General features: G+C 36.2%; 2 protein-coding genes across 3 annotated transcripts; both read right to left on the bottom strand.

The window, feature by feature from the left end:
- Positions 1-661: 661 nt before the first annotated feature.
- Positions 662-27352, bottom strand: EBAG9 (estrogen receptor binding site associated antigen 9). 2 transcript variants are annotated; one of them, XM_042923780.1, is made up of 7 exons: positions 27153-27352; positions 14603-14700; positions 11183-11261; positions 10048-10206; positions 8276-8383; positions 4102-4193; positions 662-1199 (listed from the first exon to the last, which is right to left on the bottom strand). In XM_042923780.1, exons 2-7 carry the CDS (start codon positions 14683-14685, stop codon positions 1079-1081), a joined length of 642 nt encoding a protein of 213 aa, XP_042779714.1. In that variant the 5' UTR covers positions 14686-14700; positions 27153-27352; the 3' UTR covers positions 662-1078. The 2 variants fall into 2 exon arrangements, with proteins under 2 accessions (XP_042779714.1, XP_042779713.1); XM_042923779.1 differs by lacking the exon at positions 27153-27352 and adding an exon at positions 26274-26338.
- Positions 26292-27291, bottom strand: LOC122210600. Its single transcript, XM_042923359.1, has 3 exons — positions 27153-27291; positions 26621-27120; positions 26292-26344 (listed from the first exon to the last, which is right to left on the bottom strand). Exons 1-3 carry the CDS (start codon positions 27289-27291, stop codon positions 26327-26329), a joined length of 657 nt encoding a protein of 218 aa, XP_042779293.1. The 3' UTR covers positions 26292-26326.
- Positions 27353-27409: the final 57 nt, after the last annotated feature.

Below are 27409 nucleotides of genomic sequence, written 5' to 3'. Positions count from 1 at the left end.
TCAAATCTATTTCTTTCCCGTAAACACAGTATGTATCTTTTTCCTTGAAACGATTTTGGAGCCAGTCAACACCCAAAAATAAAAATACTATTCCTATCTCAGTTTGAAATTTAATGAATCCATAATATTATCTTAGCCAACAACATGGTGAACTGCATTATGTCAGATATAAAAAATTGATACAGAAATCACCTAAAAGCTTTGAAATTTTAGAACTGAAGGCTTTCTGCATTTGGAATTTAATGGCTTTTGTGCAAGGGACTAAGGTACTTAAAACACTGTAACATCTTAAAATCTCTAACGAAAGGGAAAAACTACTAATACTAGTTTTTAAAACTCACAAGTTATAATAATGCAAATTTGTCCTTTTGCTGATTTCCAATTTATACATGCAATATAAATTACAAATATGTATAACATTACAACATCGTCTAAAAGAAACAATGATGTATAAAATATATATGATAAATAAAAGTACTGCATTTAATGTGATTTTCTTGAAAACCAAAGTCATCAAATCCCTTAATGTCATATTAAACATAAACAATACCAGTTCAATTTAGAGGAAATGTATGTCAACACCAGCTTCTGACAACAAAAATAAAGAAGTTAAAGCCCTGCGGTTTGTCTGATTTAGGTCAGATAATCATGGAAACAAAAAAATATTTAAAATTATTTATTTTATCATTATGCACAATGAAGGAAAGCATTATAGAGAGCAGAGTTCTTTCCCACCATAAAATTATTTACACCCATTTATTCAGCTAGAAACACTAGCTAGAAGAGGTACTGGTATATTCCATTTGTAATAATTTCTCTACAGCAAACAATTGTCTTACACTTGGAGCATGTTGAAAAAAAATATTGCCTCATAGGTCTTTTTCTTCTTTTGAGTCTCAATCACTAAGAGCTCAAGGTACTTTGAGAGAATCCTGGTGTCCTAGATGGCCAGATGAATGCAATAAAACCAAGCAATGTGTTTGTATTCTTGAAAATACTCTGAAATCCCTCGAAATGTTGCTCGAGTTGTGGAACTCCTATTTCTCCTCCTGGCACTATGATGTGTGAAGAGCATTTGCTATGAAAGCTTCACACCAATTTTGTTTTGTTCCTTCTTCATCAGCCGCTGTGCCTCCTTTTCCATTTTCTTCCTTTGTTGTTCCGCCGCTCTCTTTTCTCGGTCTGCTATCTTCTGCTGCCTGAAGAGAAACACAGTCCTGAATTTACTTTTAGAAAATACCACACAAGTAAAATGGCAAATAAATTCCAGAAAGAAATAGCTATCATCAAATGTAAGTTCAAAAAATCTTCATTCTTCTCACTGCTTTGAAAACTTCAAAGATTTTCAAAACTAGTATTTCTTTTAATCCTTAAAACAAAGCTTGGAAAACAAGAGTATTATCTCTATTTTACAAATAAGTAAAATGAAGAACAAAGGCCGAGTGCCTTGCCCCAAGTCATAAACTTAAGTAAAAGAACCCACATCTTCTAATCCCTCTTCTTCAGATTATTTTCACTAAACCACCACCTCCACTGCACCACACCTTCTTTTTGATAGCATTCAGAAAAGCCTGATGTTGAGGATTAAATCTTCTATTATTATAATAGTTAAAAACACTCTGCTAAAGGAAGTCAAGAACACAGATGTGCAGAACACAATGCCCAAAGAAAATGGAAACTTCACACCAGCCTTCCAACTGGAAGCTAGAAATCTATTTACAGATTAACACTTGGCCAGCTCTACTGATGAAGGGGCAGAATGGTGGGTATTTACTGAGTATACATTAGGAGATCCTTACCTCTTCCCTGGCTCCTCCCTGACTCTACAGACCTAGAATCACCAGCCTCTCTTTTGTCATCTGACTGACTCATGTGGGGAGTGAGAGTAGCAGGGGGTGATGGAGAGGAGAGAAAAGAACCGAAGCTGGTTCTGGGTGAGGGTATGAGAAAATAAGTCAAAACATGCAAGGTTGAGGAGGGAAGTGGTAGGTCACAGTTGTACGTGGCATAGGCAACACAAGCTTTTATAAAACAGGAAAATCCAGTGTGGATTACCTATATATGGGGCAGCTCGAAGCCGACTCTGGCAAGCGAAATCTTTGTCTCATCATATTTGTAAGTGGGAGTAAGCAGAGAGGTGTATGACCAAAATTCAAGAAAGTACAGAGCTATTTTAGGCAATACTTTGACCTTCACAAAGTTTTGGAAGAATAGTTTTAAAAAAAATCTACATTTCACTAGCTCTGATACCTTTCAAGCAAAACTGATAATCTGCCCTAAAACAGTCAAAATGTCAGTGGCAAAAAGGAAGATAAGAAAAGAATTATAAAGGGCCGGCTGTTTGCAAACAAATAAGCCTTCACCTTGTTACTAGCTTAAGTGTAAATATCAACAATTAATGTTCCTGGAAAATGAAGCAATTTAGAGATTACTGCAGAGAAAACCTATTTTTCCTCTCCAGATACACACCTGGAATTTCTAAAGTATAGGAATCTTCTTCCTTAACAATATTGATTACAGTACTGGCAGTATTAAATTGGCAATGGGAAATGGACTGAGTCAGAGGACATGGAGTGTGAATACACTAACAATTTGCAGTGTTCTTCTGGGGACAATAAACCGCATGACTCCTTCATGTCTCTCCGACTCTAACTTACGCAACTTGCAGCATGAAGCATATATATTACTGACTGATAGGCCCCTTCTCCTAAGCTGTCATAGAACATAAAACACTAAGTTTAGGGTTTTGGTTTTTTTTGTCTTGTTTTGTTCAGAGTGCAAGAGGATAGGGTGGAAAAAAATGTTTTGGTACAGTGAATGTTAGGATACTTGTGAACTCATAAACTGTACAGTGCTCTCGTTATTACTGGATTCAGAATGAATGGCCTTTCCTTTATCCTGTGGCTAATGACCACTGTTTATTCTAAAACACTCAGACTTCTATATCTATGATTTATCCAAAAATAGAGTAAAAAAAAAAAGTAACATCTTTTTTGATGATGTATGCAACATAAATGTGGCTGTTTACAATTTAAAAAATAATTCCTTTACAGTGAATAATGATTAAGTAAAAGCTAAATATTTAAAACTCTCATAACTTTACTATTAAAATGTGACCCATCCCTGTTTAAAAAAAAAAAGTGCTTAAAATAGGAAGGACAAGACCAAAAAAAAGGAAAAAAAAAAAAGCCGTAACTCTCATTTATTTAACTGCACCCTCTGCTGTCTGTTCAAGGTAACTGTAGTTAATTGATAAAGACAGAAATACAAAAATGAAATCAATGAAATCAGTTGTTATTTTCTATCCCTATTATAAAAACTATCTTTTAAAATTAACTTACATCAATGTATTTTGCTATATCTTTAAAAAACACAAAAATAATTTACCCACATTTAAATATCTGAGCTTTTCATCAGCGATGATGGTCACAAACTCTTTCAGGGTAAATTTTCTCTTTACTCTTTAATGCAGCAATAGCAAGAATTATATTTATTGCTCACAAAAACACGGAGATAAGAACATAAACACCAACGAAAACAAACCTGAAGACCTCTAGAATAGTATTCTCTTCTCTGTAGAATGGGCAGTACCTGACATACTTATTTACAATTCACAGGGCTTTCGAGTACATCAACTAATAAGATACATATACAAATGTAGAGTGCTATATACATTGCCATTCAAATGTGCAGTGATGGGCACTATTCTAGGCCACAGAGAAACAAAATTAAAGGTAGAATTGCTGACTTAGAGGAATATACAGTGGTGGCTCACATTTCAAAAGGTAACTATGTTTTAGAAGGAAGGTAGTATAAAGCAAATAGTAAATGATGTATATATGAAAAAGATCTCATTTGCCGTTAATAACATTGTTACTCTTTTGTTTCTATAATGCTTTAAATTTCTGGTTTCTGTGAAGTTTTAATCATGTAAAATAGTATATGTAGTCTGAAATAAAAAATCTCATATTATCTAAGCTCAAGTGAGAAAGATTTAAGAAAAATAAAATGTTTGGCAGAATAAGCTTTCTTGACTTTGAATGTAACATGAACAAATCTGGTTCCTCTACTCGAGTTGCAGTGTAAATATTACTAAAATACCTCAAAACTTCTTCTGCTTGCCAGGCCGCATCTTCTTCTTCTTCCCATGCATTGGTATTTTCCTGCCAGGTATCTAAGTCACCTAATTCAGGCTACAACAAAACACAAAACAAAATTATGAGAGTAAAGAGCTCTCCTTTCTCCCGTTAGGGATCAAGAAGAGTATCTTTTATTTTTAATTTTTTTTTAACATTTATTTATTTTTTGAGAGACGGAGACAGAGCATGAGTAGGGGAGGGGCAGAGAGAGAGCGACACACAGATTCTGAAGCAGGCTCCAGGCTCCGAGCTCTCAGCACAGAGCCCGACGTGGGGCTCGAACTCATGAACCACGAGACCATGACATGAGCTGTCGGACACTTAACTGACTGAGACACCCAGGCACCCTAAGAAGGGTATCTTTTAAAACATAACTCAGATTTTGTCACTCCTCTGTGTCTTCTTCATGTCCTATCAAAGGCCCAGATGATTTGGCCCCTGGTCTGCCTGGAACTCAGGGGTTTCCTGTGATGTGTGACTTTCAGTACTCAGCAGTCCTGGGCAGGTCCAGCTTTCTTCCTATTTTATGTTTTAAAGCATAGTCCTTTTATACTGACTTTTCTTTTTCTGCCTACTTTAAATTGGAATGGACAAGAATAGAACATTTCTTCTTTCGGTTTCTCTCTTTTCAGTGAGCTGACAGGGTGGGGTGGGGACAAGAGAAGAGACAGACTGACTGGAGACGGGATTAGAGGTGCTTCACTACGCTGTGCTGAGATCAACCTGAGGAACTGAAGTTTCCAAGCCGGCACAGGCATTTTCATTTAAGCACAAGTAACATACAGATTTTTCAATGGCTCTTACTATGTGGGTCCAAGGCAAACACAATAAATCAGGCAAAATTTACTCTTCACCAGAGTACTTCTACATTGTGCTTCCTTCTGCCTGTCCTACTTACCTGATACCAGTAGGCTAGCCACTACCTTCCACTATTCCCCAGGCCAGACCTCTAAAAGTTCACTTTTTCTTCCACCAAACAATAAAAATGCTCATTCCGGAATGTTTACTTAGATGTGGAAGTGACTATGAACATAAAATAACTGGTGTCAATCTGTGAATAGATTTATTATATTTTCTTTTGAGCACTTACACCTAAAAATGAAGTAAATTGTATGGTTTTCTCCTAACTGTAAATGTAATACCATCCTCTGCTAAAAAAAAAAAAAAAAAATTAATATTTTATTTTTAAATAATCTCTACACCCAAAGTGGGGCTCGAACTCACAACCCCAAGATTGAGAGTCACATGCTCTATGGGCAGGGCCAGTCAGGCACTCCCTCTGTTAAAAATTTTTTAGTGTATTTCTGATTATCTGTTTAATATAAATCTCTAAAATTAGAATAGCTAAATCAAATTTAAAAAAAACTAAAACCACTGAACCAAATACAAATGACCCTCTTGAAAAGTTATACCAATTTATCCCACCAACAGCAGCAGGTGAAGCCTTGTCTTCCTGTCATCTGTCAATATGGCCAACAGCCTTCTTTCTTCTTCACTACTTTGTTAAGATTTAAAATTGTGTCTTATTATTTTACTTTGGATTTCTTTGAGAACATTTCTTCGTTATCAGGCTATGTCTATTTCATATCCATTTTTCCACTGAGATATTTGACTTTCTATATATAAAACATTTAGATATTTAAAAAGTTAACTCCTAAGACCATAAAAAAAGAGTGATATCTGGTCCTTTAGTAAAGATGGCCTTCTAAGTAAAAAAGTTTTAAACAATAAGATTGATTTGTTACATAAAAACAAGTATCTGCCAATCAAAAACATCCAAACCAAATTATAAAGCCAACAACAAACTAAAAAGTTATTAAAGGTGACAGAAAAAAGTTAATATCCTTACTATAAAAAGCTATCAAAACAATATAGATGACTAAATTAAAAAAAAATAGAATGTGGAATTTCAAAGAAGCCTAATTGGTAGAATGGGTGATACGTTATTTTTGGAGCAGAGAACAAAGTGCAGTAGATTACCATTCTCTCCTAAGCAATACTCCCTTATTTCATCTGCTTGGAGGAAAATATGTGGAAATAGCACTGGAGATTCTCCACCTACCCTATTTACCTTTTCCAACTCTAAGGAATTACATATTTACAACTTCATAATGAGCTATATTAGTGTTATAATAACTTATAACTCCAGTTAAGTGGCAAACGTTTTACTAATTCACTGGAAAAATTTGAACCACTTTACCAATATGGATCAAACATATATGAATAAAGTATAAAACTTAGAAATATAAAATAAGAAACATGCTATGTTCTTTTAGAGAAACATCTATGGTACTATTATGCTCTCATAGCATGATGTAACTGCGCAGCAGTTATCAAAATCTGCATTATTTATGTGTGATCATTTGTGATCATTTATTTAACACTGAAACTCCCCCACAGACTGCTCTCTTTTGAAGCAAGGACTCTGCCTGTTTTGCTTACTTTCTTCTATATTACCAGCACCTAACACATTGTCTCACATTAGTAGGAACAGATTTTGATTAATGAATTAAAAACATACATAAACATGGGTCCTCCAAAGAGAGGGTACTCTGAAACACCTGTGCAGCTTAAACAAACAAATAAGATGGTGGTAGTTTAAAAATATGTCTGCAAATTCTTTGGCATTCCTTCCTCAAGTGGTAGAGCTGAATTCCTCTCCCCTTGCATGTAGGCCGGATTTACTGACTAGTTTCCAATGAATAAAATAATTGGAGGTGACAGTGTGTCCCTCATAAGACTAAGTCACAAACAGGCATTGTGGCTTCATCTCTGCATGTCCTCTCTCTCTCTCTCAAGGACTGCTTGTTCTGGAAAACTCAGCAGTTATGTTATATGGAAACTCAAGCAGCCCTGTGGAGAGATCCGTGACAAGGAACTGAGGCTTTGTGCAACCAACCATCATTAAATTGCCAGGCATGTAAAATGAGCCACCTTTGAAATGAAGCCTCCAGTTCCAGTCAAGCCTTCAGATGACTACAGCCCAAGCTAATGATGTGTCTGGAAACTCATTAGAAACCCTGAGCCAGAACCAACCAGTTGAGTCACTTCTGGATTCCCAATCCATAGAAACTGTAGGAGATAAAGCATATGTTTACTGTTTTAAGTCACTAAGTGTGGGGCTGTTATACAATAACTAATATAATAAATTAATCAATAATTAATCAAAGCATGATAAAGCTTAGATCTGGGGAGAAGTCTGGACATTAGTGTTTTTAAAAAAAAATTCAAAGGGATGCCTGGGTAGCTGAGTCAGTTAAGTGTCTGACCTCGGCTCAGGTCATGATCTCACGGTTCATGAGTTTGAGCCCCACATCGTGGTCTGTGCTGATAGCTCAGAGACTGGAGCCTGCTTCGGATTCTGTGTCTCCCTCTCTCTCTGCCCCTCCCCTATTCACTCTCTCTTTCTCTCTCAAAAATAAATAAAAACATTAAAAAAAAAATTCAAAGCTGATTCTGAGATACTTCCAAGGTTGGGAAACAGTTATGTATTTTCCTTACTCCTTTTGTCCTTAAAACTGATGCATTCAAGTCAAAACCAACTATAAGTCAACTTACACTTTAAATGTAAATATACTCTACTAGGGAAACAATTCATGACTCACTTAAAATTACCTGCTTTTAAGTTTAAATTTCAGTGGTAATCTCTTCAAAGGTCATATATATATATATTTTTTTAATGTTTATTTTTGAGACAGAGAGAGACAGAGCATGAACGGGGGAGGGTCAGAGAGAGGGAGACACAGAATCTGAAACAGGCTCCAGGCTCTGAGCTGTCAGCACAGAGCCCGACGCAGGGCTCAAACTCACGGACCCTGAGATCATGACCTGAGCCGAAGTCAGCCGCTTAACCAACTGAGCCACCCAGGCGCCCCTAAAGGTCATATTTTTAAGTAACATATTGTCTCGATCTTTTATGTATACAGTGGGACTCTGATCTTAGTTGCTGATGAAATTTACAATCTCATAAAAGGATAAGATTGGTAAAACTCCAGATTAATCTCTCTCAATCTGCTAAACCTGTTTCAAAGCAGAGAAATACAAATATTATGTTCACTTCATTTTGATTTTTTTTCTTCTCTTTTCAAGAAAACAAATAAAAACAAACTCTTATCTAGATACTATTACATACTTACAGATTGATGAAGAAAAGGCATATCTTGTGTAGCTGCTAATCTACTAGAGAAACCTGTGCTACCATCTGGGATGCCAAAATTTAATGGTTCTCTCTTCTTAATAATTATCTGAAAGATTAATTGAAACAGAATTACAGGAGTATTTTACATATCATGTAAAAAGAAACAAGATAATTAAGTGACCAAAGTATTTTATAATTATTTTAAATATGTCCTGCCTTTCTTCTTTTAAAATTTATAATATAATTTTTTTAAATCTCTGAAGAGTATCAAAATTCTTAAGCAATTGTCATACAAATCACTTACATATTAATAAAAATTCCATTTTACTTTTTCTAAAAAGAATAAATTTTCCTCTTTTTCTTTCACTAGCCCCATAAAATAGAAGTTGGCACTTTTAGTCACTGTATTAAATAAGAACACATATTACATCTTTCTAAAAGCTCTCTTAGCATATGGTTATTGATGAATGTATTAACTCTTTCAAGGCAGTAGTATTAGCTGTGTAGCTTAAACATTTTCAGTCTAATTAATTTATTAAGGTACTAGTGTAATACTCTGGATTTCTATTAAGAACAGCAGTATTCTTCCAAAATATAAGATATTCATCTACTAAGAAACTCAAACTCCTTGAAAAATACACAACTTAATGCTTTTCAGCACTGAGACATTTGAACAGCTTAACAAAAACAATCATGATTACAGAATGTAAATGTTATCAGCCTTGAAATTGTCAAAATAAATTTACAGCTGAAACTGGTTGGGAGGTAGAAGAGGGTAAGAAACCCTATTAGAGAAGAGTGGAATAAATAATGTCCTCTTTTTATAAAGTATATTTAAAAAAATATTTTCTATGCATGACTGAACAAGAAATGGAACTCTAAATAGGTTTACTTATTTATTTTTTTGAAATATCAGAGTGACTAGTGAGGTAGACTGGAATAATAACATCATAATATTTGGAAGAGGGGGAATAGTAGTGAGAGTAGTATGAAACAAACCTCATCTAGGATAGTATGAAGCCAATGGACAATGTCTGTGATTGGTAAATCAAGACACAGCAACTTAATCATATTATATATAGATATGATAAAAAACATTACAAACCCAAACAGGAAAAGTTATGAGCGATTGCTTATGGGAAGTACAACTGGCTATGGGGAATGATGGGACAGAAGTTTGTTGCTTTTCATTAAAAGTTCTTCTATATTCTTTAACTTAATTTTTTAAGTATGTGTACTATTTTTGATAAAAAGAAAGGAAAATAATCAGTCACTGTTCTTTTCCCAATAATTCCCCTCCACCTTTAAGTGATCTTCCATATCCTACTCAAAATGGATTAATTAAAGTGTGGAAGATTAACATAAGCTCACAATTATTGTGCTCTCAGAGCCTTACATCAGTTTTACAATGGTTATGAACAATGGAAACTATACCCATCAGTTTGTAGACATCGCTACCTGTGAACTCTCTTAAGGTCAGAACTTTATCTTATTCAGCTTAGTCTCTACAGAACAGACTGGAATCTAGAATCTGGTCTACAGTTGGATTTCAGTAATATTTATAAAACTTTAACAGATGTAGGGGTACAACTTACTAGATCTACGTCTAGCAGGTTGAATATATCAACCTGTTTAATATGACAGAAAACACAACAAATTGATCATCAGAAAGAGGCTTTCTGACAAATACCAATTATACTAATTTTGACTACAGGAATCTGAAAAGCAGTTTAATAGTTTAACTTCCAAAAGCACAAATCTTTAACATACTTTCTGAGTTTTCCTTATAGTTGGTGTCATGTCCTTAAAATAGTCAGGTTCCATTTGTTCCAAAGCATTTTGTTGTGTCGTCACATTCCCGTTCCCTCCTTCAATCTTTACACTTGTGGGTGCATCTTCATCCCAGGACGTCCACTCTTCAACATCTGTCTACATTTCATTGACAAATATTGTCAGTCACAAAGGAGTAACCTAATCAACATCTCAATTCATCATTTATTAGAAAAATAGGCTTTCTAGGGGAGCCTGGGTGGCTCAGTCGGTTAAACAACCAACTTCAGTTCAGGTCATGATCTTGTAGTTCATGAGTTCGAGCCCTTTGTCAGGCTCTGTGCTGACAGCTCAGAACCTGGAGCCTACCTCAGATTCTACATGTCCCTTACTCTCTGTCTCTACCCCACTTGCTCGCTGTCTCCCTCTCTCTCAAAAATATATAAACATTAAAAGAAAAGAAAAAAAAAAACTATAGGCTGTCTAAACAATTGGTTTTCAAACTTTCTGACCAAAAGGAAAATACAAATTTTATAACACATACCAAAACTAAACCAAAAGTTTAAAAAAACACTTACTTTTACTAGAAATTAATCAGTTCTATCCATTAAAAAACCAAAACCAAAACAAGAGCAAATGCTTTAAAAATTGAACTGACATTTAAAGCTACAGTCCATGGAAGGAATATTGAAACTTGCATCCTAAGCTTAACCAGGTTGATTACCTGATAAAAAAAAATCAACATTCTTGATAGAATTTATAGAAGACAGAATCTCAAATGTAATATTCAAAATGTCTGTGAAACAACTCAAAATTATTCAGCAATCAATAAATTTCAACTTGCATGGAAAGATAATATAAATGTTATAATTATCTAAGACTTTAAAGTAGTTATAAAAAAACTTTAACAAGCAATAGCAAACACTCTTGAAATCAATGGAAAAACAAGATAGAAAATCTCAGCAAAGTAACAGAAAATACTATGAAGAACCAAAAAAAGATTTTAGGATTAAAAAATATAACAAAAATCCTGACTTGACTACCAAATTAACCTCATGACATACTAATTAATGGTCTGCAGTCCAGTTTAAAAACTATGGTTCTGGAACCCTTATTCAACCTTAAAAAAAATTACCTGTTTAGGAACTGATGAATAATCAACTGTAGTTGGCAAAGTTATTTGGTCTCCACTTAATTTCCGTCCTCTACCAGATCTAAAATGAAAATGTAATAATTTATTTTAATAACTACCAGAACAAGCATTGGTAAAAGAATTATAAACAGTAACTGAAGGCTTATAAAAGATCTTTTACAATTTTGCGATTATTTATTTTAATAATTAACAGTTGCTCACTAAAATATGAAAAGAAAAGGCATGCATCAGGTATCTTTTCAATATTTTTAAAATCTTCGACTGGAGAAAACTGCTTTTTGGCTTAGGACTCAAATTATAGATAAATTCAGGAGGAATATAAATACAAAAACAAAAATGCCAAGTGATTTCAAACCATGCTTTCTCTTCAAACCATGCTCTGTAGGTGAAGCTCTGGGACACCTATGCCATTTTCAACAAGATGGCTTGGCTTTTGTCTTATATATATATATATTTTTTGGTAAGATTACCTATTAAACTATTCAAAAGTTTGAAAATCACTGGGTTGAATTAAACTGTAATTGGTAAGTTTTAAGGATTAGTAGGAAAAGCACTACATTAAACAAGACACGTATTGTAACTCAGTTGTTAAGAGCACAGGTTATCAGAGTGCCTGGGTGGCTCAGTCAGTTAAACAACTGACTCTTGATTTCGACTCAGGTCATAATCTCACGGTTCTTGAGATTGAGGCCTGAGTCAGGCTCTGCACTGACAGCTTAGAACCTGCTTGAGATTCTCTGTCTCCCTCTTTCTCTGATCCATCCCTGCTTGCCCACTGTCTCTCTCTCAAAATAAATAAACTTAAAAAAAAAAAAAAAGAGCATGGGTTAATAAGGAAACTATGTAAACCATAGTTTTCAATGTTACTTCTTTTAATTATGAGTCTAGTTAGAATCAACTAACCTCTCAGCCTCAACATCCCCATCTGTAAAATGCAGGTATTCAAACCTACTTTTGTCGAGTTGTTGTGAAGATTTAATTAAATGACATATTTCCAGCGGCTAGACACCAGACAGTGCCTGGTATATAATAAGACACTAAAAAATTGGTAGCTATTACAAATGATTAATCACTTGCTTCATTTTAAATAATCTATAAATCCACTTAGAGCTAACTGGTAAAGTTAGCTATTTTTACTACAAGATTAGAAATCATATCTTATTTAAAGGATAAACAGATAATACAGTCTACTACTAAATTTATAATGCAAACCCAGTATTTTATAACACATGATCTAGGTTCCTCCTGACACTTAAGAAAAGCTTATTCTATAAAATGAATCAGCTTTCTTTCAGAATGAACATACAATCAATCCTAAATATATTTATTATTAAGAATTATAGTGAAATTTATAATGGCAACAATTATCCTTAATATTTTAAAAATCAAATGCAATTTCTTATACTAAAAGTGTTTTAGTTTTAGAAAATACATATGCAAAGAGAAAAACACCTATAATTTATCTTCTGTTAACCTCTAGCCTTCTGGCAATTAATGCCCATTATTTATTTATTTTTTCAAAGATATGCTTTATTTTTTTAAGTGTTTGTTTATTTTTGAGAGAAAGAAAAAGACATTGTGGGGGGGGGGGGGCAGAGAGAGAGAGAGAGAGACAGAGGATCTGAAGCAGACTCTGTGCTGAGAGCAAACAGCCCGATGTGGGGCTCAAACTCACAAACAATGACATCATGACCCGAGCCAAAGTAGATGCTTAACTGAAGTCAGACACTTAACCGACTGAGCCACCCAGGCACCCCAATTAATGCCAATTCTTATCCTACTTTACCTCATGAATTTCTGGCCATTCCTCCTCATGCTCTGATGATCTCAGCACTTAGTTCACTATTTTCCCTATTTCCCAAATCCCATTCTCTTCCTGGGTGAATTCAACAATCACCTAAATTTTCCATTTCTTTCCTGACCTTTCTTCCTCCAGTGATCATCTTCACTCTATTTCGTCCACTCATTTCCACTGCCATATTATGGACCTCTTTTTTAAAAAAATCCCAATTCACTTTACTTCTAACAATAAATGTCCTTAATCCTCAGAGTTTTAGTAGTTATAAATGGCCATTTCGCCAGAGAATATATTTCCTGGCTCCTTTGAAGCTAGGTGGCCATATGACTAAGCTCTGGACAATAAGCTGAGAACAGAATCGTTGTGTGCAACTTCTAAATCAAGTCTGCCACAAAAGGAACAAACAGCCTTCTACTTCCTCTTTTGACTACCCTACTCTGTGTGTCAGTATTTTTTCTTTCACAGTACCCCTAGGCCAAAACAAATCCCTAACAGTTCCACTAATTAAGTAGTTAGGACCAAACAATTTAATACTTATGTATGTCCTAACTACTTAGTAGCCATTTGAAAAAACACCATAAATAAGTTTAAGGAAAAATATTTTTATTTCATTCTTAAATATCCACAATCACTAATGCAATGTGTGTATGTCTACTGGACACAATTTCTCAAAACTTGAAATCAGATTGGCTACTACCATCCTCTTTTTCTCTTCCACATTAATTCTGGTTCAGTACTTGCTTTAATTCTAACCTAAATCCTAGCTTTGCAAAGCTAGGCCACCAAAAATACAAGTAAACAAAAACTTATCTCAAACATTCAAGAATATCATCAAAACAGCTGCAGGATCTAATGTGAACTACCTCGAACTAGTAGTTTGTGCAGGGTTAACAGATGCTGACTAAAACACATTCACTGTGTGTTTTGCTGGAAATGTAAAAATATCCTGATGATACCCCTGTGAATTTAATGTGAAGCCCTGAAGTACCTCAGCATACAGCACTGCAGCTCTAGGGTACATAGCATGACAAAACAGAAGGAATTCCAATCTCCGGATGACTTACTGAAGCAGAATGACTTAACTGACTGGGACTAAGTAGTCCACATTCCACATTCTGGAATATTATTTAAGAGATTAAAAAAAAAACAAAACAAAACTGTTTTGTTTGGGATTTTTCTGTTCAAGTTTTGTTTTTGTTTTTGTTTTTTTTTTTACTATAAAAACAACATTCATATTGTGGTATATAAAGAAATACTTATGCCTAATTCCACTTAACCACCTTAAAACATTCTGGTAATGAAATAATTATGTACATATAAACTCTCTTATTATAAGTTGGTTTGCTTTTTTCTGAAATTCTGTAGGAATGAGAATGTGATTTTAATTGAAGAGGTAAGAATCTGAAAGAATGAAAAGAAGTAAAACTCCACTTTCTAGATCTGAAGTAGAGAAAATGTTTTTTAAAATATCAAAGAATAATGAATGAATACTATAATCAAGTTATTTAGCTTAAATATCGTCTGCCCTGTCTTTTTATAATTATGAAGGTATCCAAAATCAGCAAAATGATAAACAGATCAATTTGAACATAAAATTTGTTTACCTGCATATTAATCTCTTTAGGAATGAGAATACTGTTGCTAGGCAGGTACAAACTTTGAATAACCGAAACTGTGTAATAGCCATGGTGGGAATCAAAACCTGTGGGAAAAGCACAAAAATAAATACATTAAGCTGATTTCATATGCTATATTCCCATTCTGAAGTCAAGCTGAAAGATCCTGTTATGAGCTGTGAAAATAAGACACATTTTACTTTTCTTTAGAAACCACAAATATAACACCGTGAATTTTAAAATTAAAATGTAAATCATATTGACAATTTGAGAAACTAGGTTTTTAAATTTTCAATAGTTAAATTTTCAATATTCTCAGAATGTTTTTTAATTCAACTCCAATTATCTTTATTTTCTATGAAAAAAATAAAAAATAAAAAAACCATAAAACAGTATACCGTCTTTTGTGCCTTTTGAAGTCTGAACCACATGAACATAACAGTACTATTCACAAATATTTTTAAATGTTTTTAACTTTTAGATAGATACATTGTATTATGCCCTTTATATAGATGAGGAAATTGATTAAGAGAGGTCAAATAACTAGCCCAAAGTCACATAGCTAATAACTTGGAAGTAACCAGAGAGATGATCTAGTCCAGTGGTTCACGTATTTGGGATTCTTTAAAGAAATAATCATACCTGGACCTAACCCTAGTAAATCAATTAAATCATATTTTCTTTTTTTTTTAAATTTTTTTTTTTTTATTTTTTTTTTATTTTTTTTAACGTTTATTTATTTTTGAGACAGAGAGAGACAGAGCATGAACGGGGGAGGGTCAGAGAGAGGGAGACACAGAATCTGAAACAGGCTTCAGGCTCTGAGCTGTCAGCACAGAGCCCGACGCGGGGCTTGAACTCACGGACTGCGAGATCGTGACCTGAGCCGAAGTTGGCCGCTTAACCAACTGAGCCACCCAGGCGCCCCTAAATCATATTTTCTAAGGGGCAAGTTCCAGTTAAACTAGTAAGCCTACAAAGGAGATAAAAAATCGTCAATAGAAAAGGTGCCAGAGGGTGCCTGGGTGGCTCCAGTCAGTTAAGCATCCACCTCTTGATTTCAGCTCAGGTCATGATCTCACAGTTAGGTGAGACTGAGCCTCACATCCAGCTCTGCTCTCTCCCCCATTCATGCTGGCTGGCGCACTCTCTCTCTAAAGAAAAAAAGAAAAGAAGAGGAAAGGAAAGGAAAGGAAAGGAAAGGAAAGGAAAGGAAAGGAAAGGAAAGAAAGGAAAGGAAGAGAAAAGAAGAGAGAAGAGAAGGAAAGGAAAAAAAGGTGGCAGAAAACAGGGTAAAGTGGAACAAATAACAGATTGGACAAGTCAAAAACCAACAGCAAGATGAAAGACTTAAACCTATTCTAATTAAATGCCAATTGTCTAACATCCCATTTAAAGCCAGAGGTTATTAAATTAGATTAAAAAAATAAGATCTTTGTACGCTACCTACAAGAAATGTACTTTAGGGGCGCCTGGGTGGCTCAGTCAGGTAAGCGTCTGACTTCGGCTCAGGTCATGATCTCACGGTCTGTGAGTTTGAGCCCCGCGGTGGGCTCTGTGCTGAAAGCTCAGAGCCTGGAGCCTGTTTCCGATTCTGTGTCTCCCTCTCTCTCTGCCCCTCTCCCACTTATGCTCTGTCTTAAAAATAAATAAAAACATTAAAAAAAAAAAAAGAAATGTACTTTAAATATAAAAATACGGTTGGCTAAAAGTGAAAGAATGGGGGAAAATATACCATGCTAACACTAATCAAAAACAAGTTGAAGTGACTATTTCAATGTCAGAGAGTAGATTTCAAAGAAAATAGTATTAGCAGGCATAAAAATGGTCCTTTCATAATGATAAAAGGGTCAGTTACTTAAAAGCACGTAACAATCCAAAATATATACATCCCTAATAACACAATGATGCCAATATCATAAACAAGAGGTGATATTACCAGAAAGTCTACAGATATTAAACAGCTTTTACTACAAACAACTTTATGCCTATATTGGACATATAAGAGAAAACGGACAAATTCCTTGAAACAAGTTATAAAAGCACAAGAAGAAATAGATAACCTGAAAATCTATCTATTGAAGAAACTGAATTTGTGGTTCAGACTTTTCCAGGCCCACATGGCTTCCCTGGTGAATTCTACCAAACCAAAAGGAAAAAGTATACCAGCTCTACACAAACTACCAGAAAACTGAAAGGGAGAGAATGAATTCCAACTCATTCCTTGAGGCCAGCAATTACACTGATACTAATCCAGACCAAAGATATTACCAGGAAGGAAAACTAGAGGCTAATACCTTAAGAACATAGATACAAAACTCTTTTTTTTGGTAATTAAAAAAAATTTAATGTTTATTTATGGGGGGGGGGTGCAGAGAGAGAGGGAGACATGGAATCTGAAGCAGGCTCCAGGCTCTGTGTGGTCAGCACAGAGCCCAACAACGGACTTGAACTCACGAACTGTGAGATCATGACCTTATCCGAAGTTGGACGCTTAACTGACTGAGCCACCCAGATGCTCCTAAAGTTTTTTTTAATGTTTATTTATTTTTGAGGCGGGGGGGAGGGAGGGAGGGAAGGGCAGAGGGGCATAGAAATATAAAACTCTTAACAAAATAATCAGTATATCAAAATCAACAATATATAAAAGGATAATATCTCAGACCATGTGGGGAATAACCCAGGAATGTAGGGTTGATTTAACACTTGACAATCAAATGTAATTCACCATATTAACAAACTAAAAAGGAAAAACCCTATATTCATCTCAGCAGAGGTAGAAAAAGAATGTGACAAAACCCAAAATCCATTCCTAGTAAAAACTCACTATCAACTAGGAATAGAAGGGAACTTTCTCAACCCGGTCACAGACATCTATGAAAAACCTATATAATAACATGAGACTTAATGATGAAAACCTGGACACTTCATACCTAAGATTATGAATAGCACAAGCATGTCTCCTTTTACCACTTTTAGCCAACACTGTAGTGGAGGTTCTGGCAAGTGCAATCCAATAAGTAAAGGAAATAAAGGGAGGGGCGCCTGGGTGGCTCAGTCGATTGGGCGCTGACTTCGGCTCAGGTCATGATCTCACGGTCTGTGAGTTTGAGCCCCGCGTCGGGCTCTGTGCTGACAGCTCAGAGCCTGCAGCCTGTTTCAGATTCTGTGTCTCCCTCTCGCTGACCCTCCCCTGTTCATGCTCTGTCTCTCTCTGTATCAAAAATAAATAAAACGTTAAAAAAAAAAATTAAAAAAAAAAAAAAAGGGAAACCAGATTGGAAAGGAAGAAGGAAAACAGTGTGTGTCTATCTAGAAAATTCAATGGAATCTACAATCAACCATATTTTTATATGTTAACAGCAAACAATTACAAATTGAAATTTAAAAAAAATTATAAAAGCACAAAACATATGAAATACTTAGGGCAAATGTAATGAAAGACTTACATACTGAAAACTATAAAATATCGCTTAGAGAAATTCTGAAGACCTGAATTAACTTAAAAAGATCTTTCAGGGCTTGAAGACTCAGCATGGTTAAGATATTAAGTCTCCCTGAGCCAAAGCATAAGAGACTGTTAAAAACTGAGAACAAACTGAGGGTTGATGGGGGGTGGGAGGGAGGGGAGGGTGGGTGATGGGTATTGAGGAGGGCACCTTTTGGGATGAGCACTGGGTGTTGTATGGAAACCAATTTGACAGTAAATTTCATATATTAAATAAATAAATAAATAAATAAATAAATAAATAAATAAATAAATAAAGAAAGATATTAAGTCTCCCTAAATCAAATTATAGATTCAATGTAATACCAAACAAAATCTCAGCAAGCTTTTTTTCTCTAAAACCTGACAATTCTAAAATTCAAATGTAAATACAAAAAGCCTATAGGAGCCAAACAACATTTAAAAAGAACAAAGTAGAAAGACTAATACTACCTGATTTCAAGGCCTGTTACATAAACCCACAGTAATCAAAATAGTGTAGTGTTGGAGTCAAGACTGACAGAATAAAAGGTACAGAAATAGACCCATATATATAGGGACAACTGAAATTTGACAAAGATGTAAAGTCAGTTCATTGGAGAAAGGGCAGTCTTTTTGACAAATAGCACTGGGAAAACTGGACATCTAGACACAAAAACAAACAAAACAAACTTCAATCCATATCTCACATCACTTAAAAAAGTACTCAAAATGAATAAAAATCTAAATACAAAACCTAAAACTATAAAACTTCTAAGAGAAAAAATACAAACAAAACAAAAACAAAAAGGACAAAATCGTGGTGACCCTGAGTGAGGCAAAGAGTTTTTAGATAGGACACCAAAAGCACCATCCATCAAAGAAAATATCAATAACTTGGGTTACATCAAAATTAATAACTGTAGAAGTTACTGAATTGTCAAAATTCAAAAACACTGTTGAGAGAATGAAAAGCCACAGCTTAGGAGAAAATCTCTGCAAAGCACATATCTGATAAAGGACTGTTATCCAGAATATATAAGGACCTCTCAAAACTCAGTGACAAAACAAATAACTCAATTAAAAATGAGCAAGAAAACCCAAAATAATCCACCAAAAAACCGTTATAACTGATTCATAAATTCAGCAAAATTGCAGGATATAAAATCAATGCATAGAAATCGGTTGCATTCCTATACACCAACAATGAAGCAACAGAAAGAGAAATTAAGGAATCGATCCCATTTACAGCTGCACCAAAAACCATAAAATACCTAGGAATAAATATAACCAAAGAGGTGAAATATCTATAAACAGAAAACTATAGAAAGCTTATGAAAGAAATTGAAGAAGACACAAACAAATGGAAAAAGATTCCATGTTCCTGGATAGAAAGAACAAACATTGTTAAAATGTCAATACTACCCAAAGCAATCTACATATTCAATGCAATCCCTATCAAAATAATACCAGCATTCTACACAGAGCCAGAACAAACAATCCTAAAATTTGTATGAAAAGACCCCAAATAGCCAAAGCAATCTTGAAAAAGGAAACCAAAGCAGGAAGCATCACAATCCTGGACTTCAAGCTATACTACAAAGCTGTAATCATCAAGACAATATGGTACTGGCATAAAAACAGACACTCAGATCAATGGAACAGAATACAGAACCCAGAAATGGACCCACAAACATATGGCCAACTAATCTTTGACAAAGCAGGAAAGAATATCCAATGGAATAAAGACAGTCTCTTCAGCAAGTGGTGCTGGGAAAACTGGAAAGCGACATGCAGAAGAATGAACCTGGACTACTTTCTTACACCATACACAAAAATAAATTCAAAATGGATGAAAGACCTCAATGTAAGACAGGAAGCCATCAAAATCCTCAAGAAGAAAGCAGGCAAACACCTCTTTGATCTTGGCCACAGCAACTTCTTACTCAACATGTCTCCAGAGACAAGGGAAACAAAAACAAAAATGAACTATTGGGACCTCATCAAAATAAAAAGCTGCACAGCGAAGGAAACAATCAGCAAAACTAAAAGGCAACGACAGGATGGGAGAAGACACTTGCAAACGACATATCAGATAAAGGGTTAGTATCCAAAATCTATAAAGAACTTACCAAACTCAACACCCAAAAAACAAATAATCCAGTGAAGAATGGGCGAAAGACATGAATAGACACTTCTCCAAAGAAGACATCCAGATAGCAAACTGACACGTGAAAAAATCCTCAACATCACTCATCAGGGAAATACCAATTAAAACCACAACGAGATACCACCTCACACGTGTCAGAATGGCTAACATTAACAACTCAGGCAACAGATGTTGGTGAGGATGTGGAGAAAGAGGATCTCTTTTGCACTGCTGGTGGGAATGTAAACTGGTGCAGCCATTCTGGAAAACAGTATGGAGGTTCCTCAAAAAACTAAAAATAGAACTACCCTATGACCCAGCAATTGCACTACTAGGCATTTATGCAAGGGATACAGGTGTGCTGTTTCATGTTTATAGCAGCACTCTCAACAATGGCCAAAGTATGGAAAGAGCCCAAATGTCCATTGATGGATGAATGGATAAAGCAGATGTGGTACATAAATACAATGGAGTATTACTTGGCAATAAAAAAGAATGAAATCTTGCCACTTGCAGCTATGTGGATGGAACTAGAAGGTATTATGCTAAACGAAATTAGTCAGAGAAAGACAAATATCATATGACTTCACTCATATGGGGACTTTAAGACACAGAACATATGAACATAAGGGAAGGGAAGCAAAAATAATACAAAAACAGGGAGGGAGACAAAACATAAGAGACTCTTAAATATGGAAAACACACAGAAGGTTACTGGAGGGGTTGTGGGAGGGAGGATGGGCTAAATGGGTAAGGGGCATTAAGGAATCTAGTCCTGAAATCATTGTTGCACTATATGCTAACTAATTTGGATGTAAATTTAAAAAAATAATTAATAAATAAACAAAAATTTAAAAATAAAAAATGAGCAAAAGGTCTAAACAGACACTTCACCAAAGATATACAATGATAAATAAGTATATGAAATAATGGTCAACATTAATCATCAGAGAAATGCAAATTAAAACCACAGTTTAAAACCATTTTATACCTATTAAAATTAATCAAATTAAAAAATGATGACCATACCAAGTACTGGTGAGGATGTGGAACAACTTTAACTCTCATACACTGGTAGTGAGAATGTAAAATGGTATAGCCATTTTGGAAAATAGTCAGCAGTTTCTTCCAAAGTTAAACACGTACTAGGTCACCCAGCCATTTTACTCCTAGGAATTTGCCCAAGATAAATGGAAGCATGTACCCATACAAAAACTTGTACTAGAACAGCAGCTTTATATTTAATAGCTCCAGACTGGAAACTACCCAAATATATATGTCAACAGGTGAATGAATAAACAAACCATAGTATATACATAGAGTAGATTTCTACTCAGCAATAAAAAGTAATGAACTACTACTGGAAGCAACAGCATGGCTGTTTCTCAAAATAATTATGCTGAATGAAAAAAGCCAGACAGAAAACATATGATTCCATATATTTTTTAAAAACCCTAGCAAATACAAACAAATCTATAGTGACAGAAAGTGGATCAGTAGTATCTTGGGATGGGACTGGGAGTGATGAGAAGAATGAATTGCCAAGGAGAATGAGTAAACATTTCCACATTCAGAGTCTCTAAATACAAGACAGAAAATGAAAATACAGTTCACTAATCAATGAAAGATGACTATTTTTCCACTGTCGGAAGGTAGAGCAAATAACATTAAATCAAATCAGAAGAAATTACAACTGCACACATGCATGTGCACGCACGTGTGCGCACACACACACACACACAGAGCAGTGTTTCTGACAATGCAATTTTCGCGTTTTAGCGGCTCCTTGCCTTTTATTTGTCACAGGAGGAAAATTACCAAGTAAGCACTTAGAATAGGATTCCTATGTTGGAATAATTTGAATATATCAGTATATCATCCAACTTCTTAATGGCCTCAATCAGCAAACTAATATACACTGAAATTAACTTTTCTGCGCAAAGTGAGGCAATAAGCCACACAACTAAAACTCATCTGCCTCCGAGTCCATTAGTAACAACTTGGGAAACAATCATTACAGTCGGTTAATACCATTATTTGGAGTAGAATGGTTTGATAAAACAAATGAAAACATAATTTGATACATTATTTTTTCCAAAATAAAAAAGCATAAACACTATGTTTGGACATCAGTTCTATATATATTTACTTAAAAGAGGGTGAAACCTCACTTAAGTAATAATTATCATGGAATCAGAGAGAGCTTTATGTTACTTCTACCCAAAATTAAAATGCTGACTTTTTTTTTATAAAGATAAGCAATAAAGGGCGCCTGGGTGGCTCAGTCAGTTGGGTGTCCAACTTTGGGTCAGGTCATGATCTCATAGTTGGTGGGTTCGAGCATCACATCGGGCTCTGTGCTGACAGCTCAGAGCCTGGAGCCTGCTTCAAATTCTGTGTCTCCTCCTCTCTCTGCCCCTCCCATGCTCATGCTCTGTCTCACTCTGTCTCTCAATTATAAATGTTAAAAAAAAATTTTTTTTAAAGATAGGCAATAAAACTTATAAATATAAGTTTCAAATCTTCCTAGATAAATACACCATCCCTCTATGAATAACCTGATGTTTTAAAATATATTTCATTCATGTATGGATTAAAGCAGACAGTACTCTTTGTTTTTAATTACCAGATATGAGTAATAACCTCCTAAAGTCTTGAAAACAGCATGTAACCGTTTTCTCAACTAGTAAGATATTATATTAAATTAAAAAGAACATAGTAAAAAATAGTGGTCACCTCTAGTGGAGGAGCTGTATGGAAGCATAAGGGAACTAAGATCTACATTTCAATCTGAGTGGTAACAACACCAGTATACTATATATACTGTTTGTATGTTATGCCTTAATATAAAAGTTCAAAACAAATAAAAACAAAACAAAAACAGAAAGCAAGGGGGCACCTGGGTGGCTCAGTAGGTTAAGCCTCAGACTTGGTTTCAGCTTAAGTCATGATCTCAAAAGTTTCAGGAGTTTGAGCCCTCCCTACCACCTCACCCTGCCCCACCCCACCCCACCCCTCATCAGGCTCTAGGCTGGTAGCATGGAGCCTGCTTGGGATTCTTGGTCTCTCTCTCTCTCTCTCTCTCTCTCTCTCTCAGGATAAATAAACTATTAAAAAAAGAAACACAAGCAAACAAGGAAATACAAGTCAACTCTTACGGTACCTGACCTAACTGCTCTATAGAGCCACTACTGCCAGTCCCTTCAAAGAAGGGCAAAACACACAGCTAGCTCCTTTCATTTCTACAATTAAAAAGGCAGAAAGGCCAAGTAGACCCTATAGTAACAGAGTTCCAAAAGGCTCCCTTAGCAATGCTCATACATTTTTGTACAACCGGAGGCCTTATCTCCACATGAATGGAATGATTTACTGAATGCCTGTATTCAGAGTTGGCTTACTAATTGAGAGGACGGAAAAAATAGTGACTCAAAGAGTATGAACCAAAAAAAAAAAAAAAAAAAAAAAAAAAAATTAAGAAGTTCACTATTCAAGTAACTTAAATATTTCTGTCAACAAAACCCTCAATTACTGGTTTACTGGATTTCAAAAAATGCAATAATTTTGACTGCTCCTTTCTCTTAGTCTCTGATGTCCAAACTGTCAAAAGGCCTTATTCCATTTCCTAGTACTGCCCATATTCTTCTCTATTTCCACTGCAATCTCCCTGGCATAAGCCTTTTTTATTTCTTGCTGGGCTGTTATCAAGTTTTCTTAATTCCAGTATATTTCTCTTACAGTACTTATATTCTATATTTTGTACTAGAGTTTTTTCTATATACCTTATCTGCCCTGTACCATCTTTCCCGAGGGAATCTTGTTTACCTAGTACCTTCAGTTATCAGCTGCAAAGACAGACCTGAAAGGTTTAACTGCTTTATTATGAACAGAATGACCTGACTAGTTAAGATGAACAAAAGCTTCACTTTAAAGCTGATTTGTCAAAAATAAAACTCTCAACCAAAAGAAAGCAAATTTCCCTAAATAAAAATTTAGGCTAAAATTTCAGAGAAATTATAACAAAAAAAGATAACTAGAAAAGAGACTGTATGGAATGTGGCACTTGGGGGAAAAGGGAAAAGAACTGAGGAAATACTCTATCAGGGAGAAGATATTTAATATCTAAGGACTGGGGAAAGGTGTGGGTCTCTGGATATATACATGCACGCACAGTTGAAAATAAATTTCATATAGAACCTTTGCAACCACTGTCATCACCTTGCCACAAATATTGTGGGGTGTCATTGTTCAGTATTTGTCAACTTGGCCGATTTCAATGGTAACTGAAATTAAAATTTAAAGTTTTGTTCAACAGGTACACCTAGGTGGCTCACTCAGTTGAACGTCTGACTCTTGATTTCATCTCAGGTTATGATCCCAACATTGAGAGATCAAGCCCTAGGTGGGCTCCTTGCTGAGCGTGGAGCCTGCTTAAGATTCTCTCTCTTTCTCTTTCTCGCTCTCTCTCCCTCCCTCCATCCCTCCCTCTCTCTGTCTCTTTCCCCCTCTCACACTCTCACTCTCTAAAATAAAAATAAAGTTTTGTTCAACAGAAAAACAGAAAGTGGGGCTATTACTGACAATAGAATTCTCTCCCCAGCAATGAAGAATATCTTCATTCTGTGGAAAATTTGCTTTTGTGATTATCAAAAGAGAGGAACCAATATTCGTTGACCAGCTACTATATGCTAAGCATTATCTAAAAATTATCTCTTAACCCATAAAAGCATCTTATGAGGTAGATAATATTGTTCTCATTTCATAGAACTGAAGCACTAAGAGTAAGCCCATGTTTCCCTGTTCCTACACCCAATGACTCAGATTCAAACGGAGGTCTATTTAATTCGAAGGCCAAGAACACCTCACTAACAATGCACATTCTTAGTAACACAGTGATGATATTATAATTTCCAGGTTAAATTTTCTAACCAGTTGCAATGAAACGGGAAAATGCACTCAAGTTAACTATACTTCTGATTTTATAAATTACACTCATTTGCAGGCAGGAATATTGTTGAGACCCACAGTTGCTTAATGTGCCCACTCAATTCAACGAATATATATGTTTAGCACCTACTATCTAACAGATGCTACCCTGGGTGATGGGAAAAACTATTGACCCAGTACAGAGAAACCCTTAGTTTGCTCTCAACTGTCACAGGCTAGTGACAATGTAAGGGACCAAAGAGACAGGGACTCATCAGTCTTGCTCAGGTTGGTATTTCTAGATCTTATCCAATAGATAAGCACATAGCAGGTACTCAAATATTTGTTGAATGAAGGAAAATTAACATTCCTTGAGTATTCAGTATGTTCAAGACATATTTGTAGACAATCTATGTTCTATCACGTTGCTGGACTCTTAAGGACAAAGAAGGTTAAGTTCCACTATACCCATTTAACAGATGAGGCTGACAGTGAAGCTCAGATTCACTCACTCAGGATTTAGAGACTGACCCTAAAGCCCAGGCTCTCCCCACAGCATATTGCATTTGACAAAGCTTTTAATTTTGTACTTATTGTCTCAGTTTAATTTTTGAAAGGTCATCAACTTGTTAAGTATGCATCTTAGGCTACTTTGCAGTTTGGTTACTTCAAAATACTTTCAAAACTGAAAATGCTAATAAAACCTGATTTTTAAATTAAAATTTCCTTTAAAATTAGTAAGAAAATGCAAAAAATTAAGATACAGCAGGAAAAGAATCAGAATTCGGAAGCAACCTATCCTCAGGGCTTTTGGAGAAATGAACATCTCTAGGAAATCAACAGGAATGAGAACTCCACTCAGTCAAGAGAAAGATTCATCCACACTTGTGAAAAAACACTGCATTAGAAACTACAAGATTAAATGTATCTTCCTTCCTTGTAACCCTTAAAGTGCCGGCCAGACCCTTTCAGCAGAGTCACTAGATCACAATTTGTCAAACAAGCCAAGCCAAAATCTATGTTAGTACACACCAGAATAAATTAAGTCTTCAATTGCTGTAATTCTAAAAACATATTTTTGAAAATTTTCAATACCAAAATAAAATTTAAAAAATACATACGATCTAGTACAGTACGGAGCAGCCTCAAATTAAGTTGGTAAGTCTCAAGTTGGTTAAGGAATATCACAAGACTGCAAAAATAAAATTTACCTGAACTCACATGTGAAAAACCAAAGAGAAAGGGAACTAGAAGTGGAACGTGGGAGTGGGTTGTACAGTGGAACGCTGAAGGTACCATCTCTGCCACTTAAAGGCCCTCAAATATGTGACACCCGAACTCTTAACAAGGAGGGCTGATAGAGTTAAGGTCTCCTGAATGACTCAAAAGGTAGGAGATTCATGACTAAAATGCTTTCACTTATGGTCACCCACCTGAAACTGGCTGATGAAAAAAAAAAAAATCATACCCACTGTACAGATGAGAAAAACAAGAGCATTTTCAGGTTACACAACCCAACGCCATGCAAACGGCGCTCAGAGAAACGCTCTAAATCGCTAGAAGTGGGTGCAGGGGTAGGTTGGGATTTGGATTTTGGAAAAATCTGGGAAGGAGCAAGGCCTGCAGAAGAAGGGCAGGAAGGACCTGGGGGGGCCCATTCGGACACTCGAGGGCTTCCGCGCCTGCGTCCCGCAGGCGTGCCTTCCACGCGTGAGCGCGGCGTGGTGAGGGCTGCACGCCCAGGGCCTGCTCCCAGTCGCAGTTCCTTCACCCCAGAGGTCACCCCGACCCGGAAACAGTACCCCAGAGTGGCAGTCGGCCGTAGAGGGGAGAAACCGGGTGGAGGGGCGAAAAGGAAGGTGGGAGGGCAGGAAGTGCGGGACGAAGAAGAAGGCTGACCAGGGAAAGGCAGAAGACCCCCCTCCCAGCCCCAGGTTGGGATCGGGGGGCAGTGGCGGAGGGAAGCCCCTCGCGGGCACGCGCGAGCCGCACACACTCACCTGCCCCTCCCCCTCCCCGCCCGCCCGGCGGAGGCTCCGAGCTGCCGCGGGCCGCGCGCGCACACAAGGCGCGCGCACGCGCGCTGCCGGTCGCTTCCCCGAGCTCGCGCTCCGCCCGTTCAATCCCAGCCCCGCTCATTCAAAGCCGGGCGCGCGCTCCGTCGCAGCCGCCGTTGCCGCCGCGCAGCTGCCATGGCCGCCCCCTCCTCGGGAAACACTCCCCCAGCCCCTCCCACTTCGCCCTCCTGGAAGGCGGT

The sequence above is a fragment of the Panthera leo genome, chromosome F2, assembly GCF_018350215.1.
Source record: "Panthera leo isolate Ple1 chromosome F2, P.leo_Ple1_pat1.1, whole genome shotgun sequence".
In the NCBI taxonomy this organism is placed as follows: domain Eukaryota; kingdom Metazoa; phylum Chordata; class Mammalia; order Carnivora; family Felidae; genus Panthera; species Panthera leo.
The sequence above is the reverse complement of the archived record's forward strand: the minus strand, read 5'-3'. Positions and strand labels throughout refer to the sequence as shown.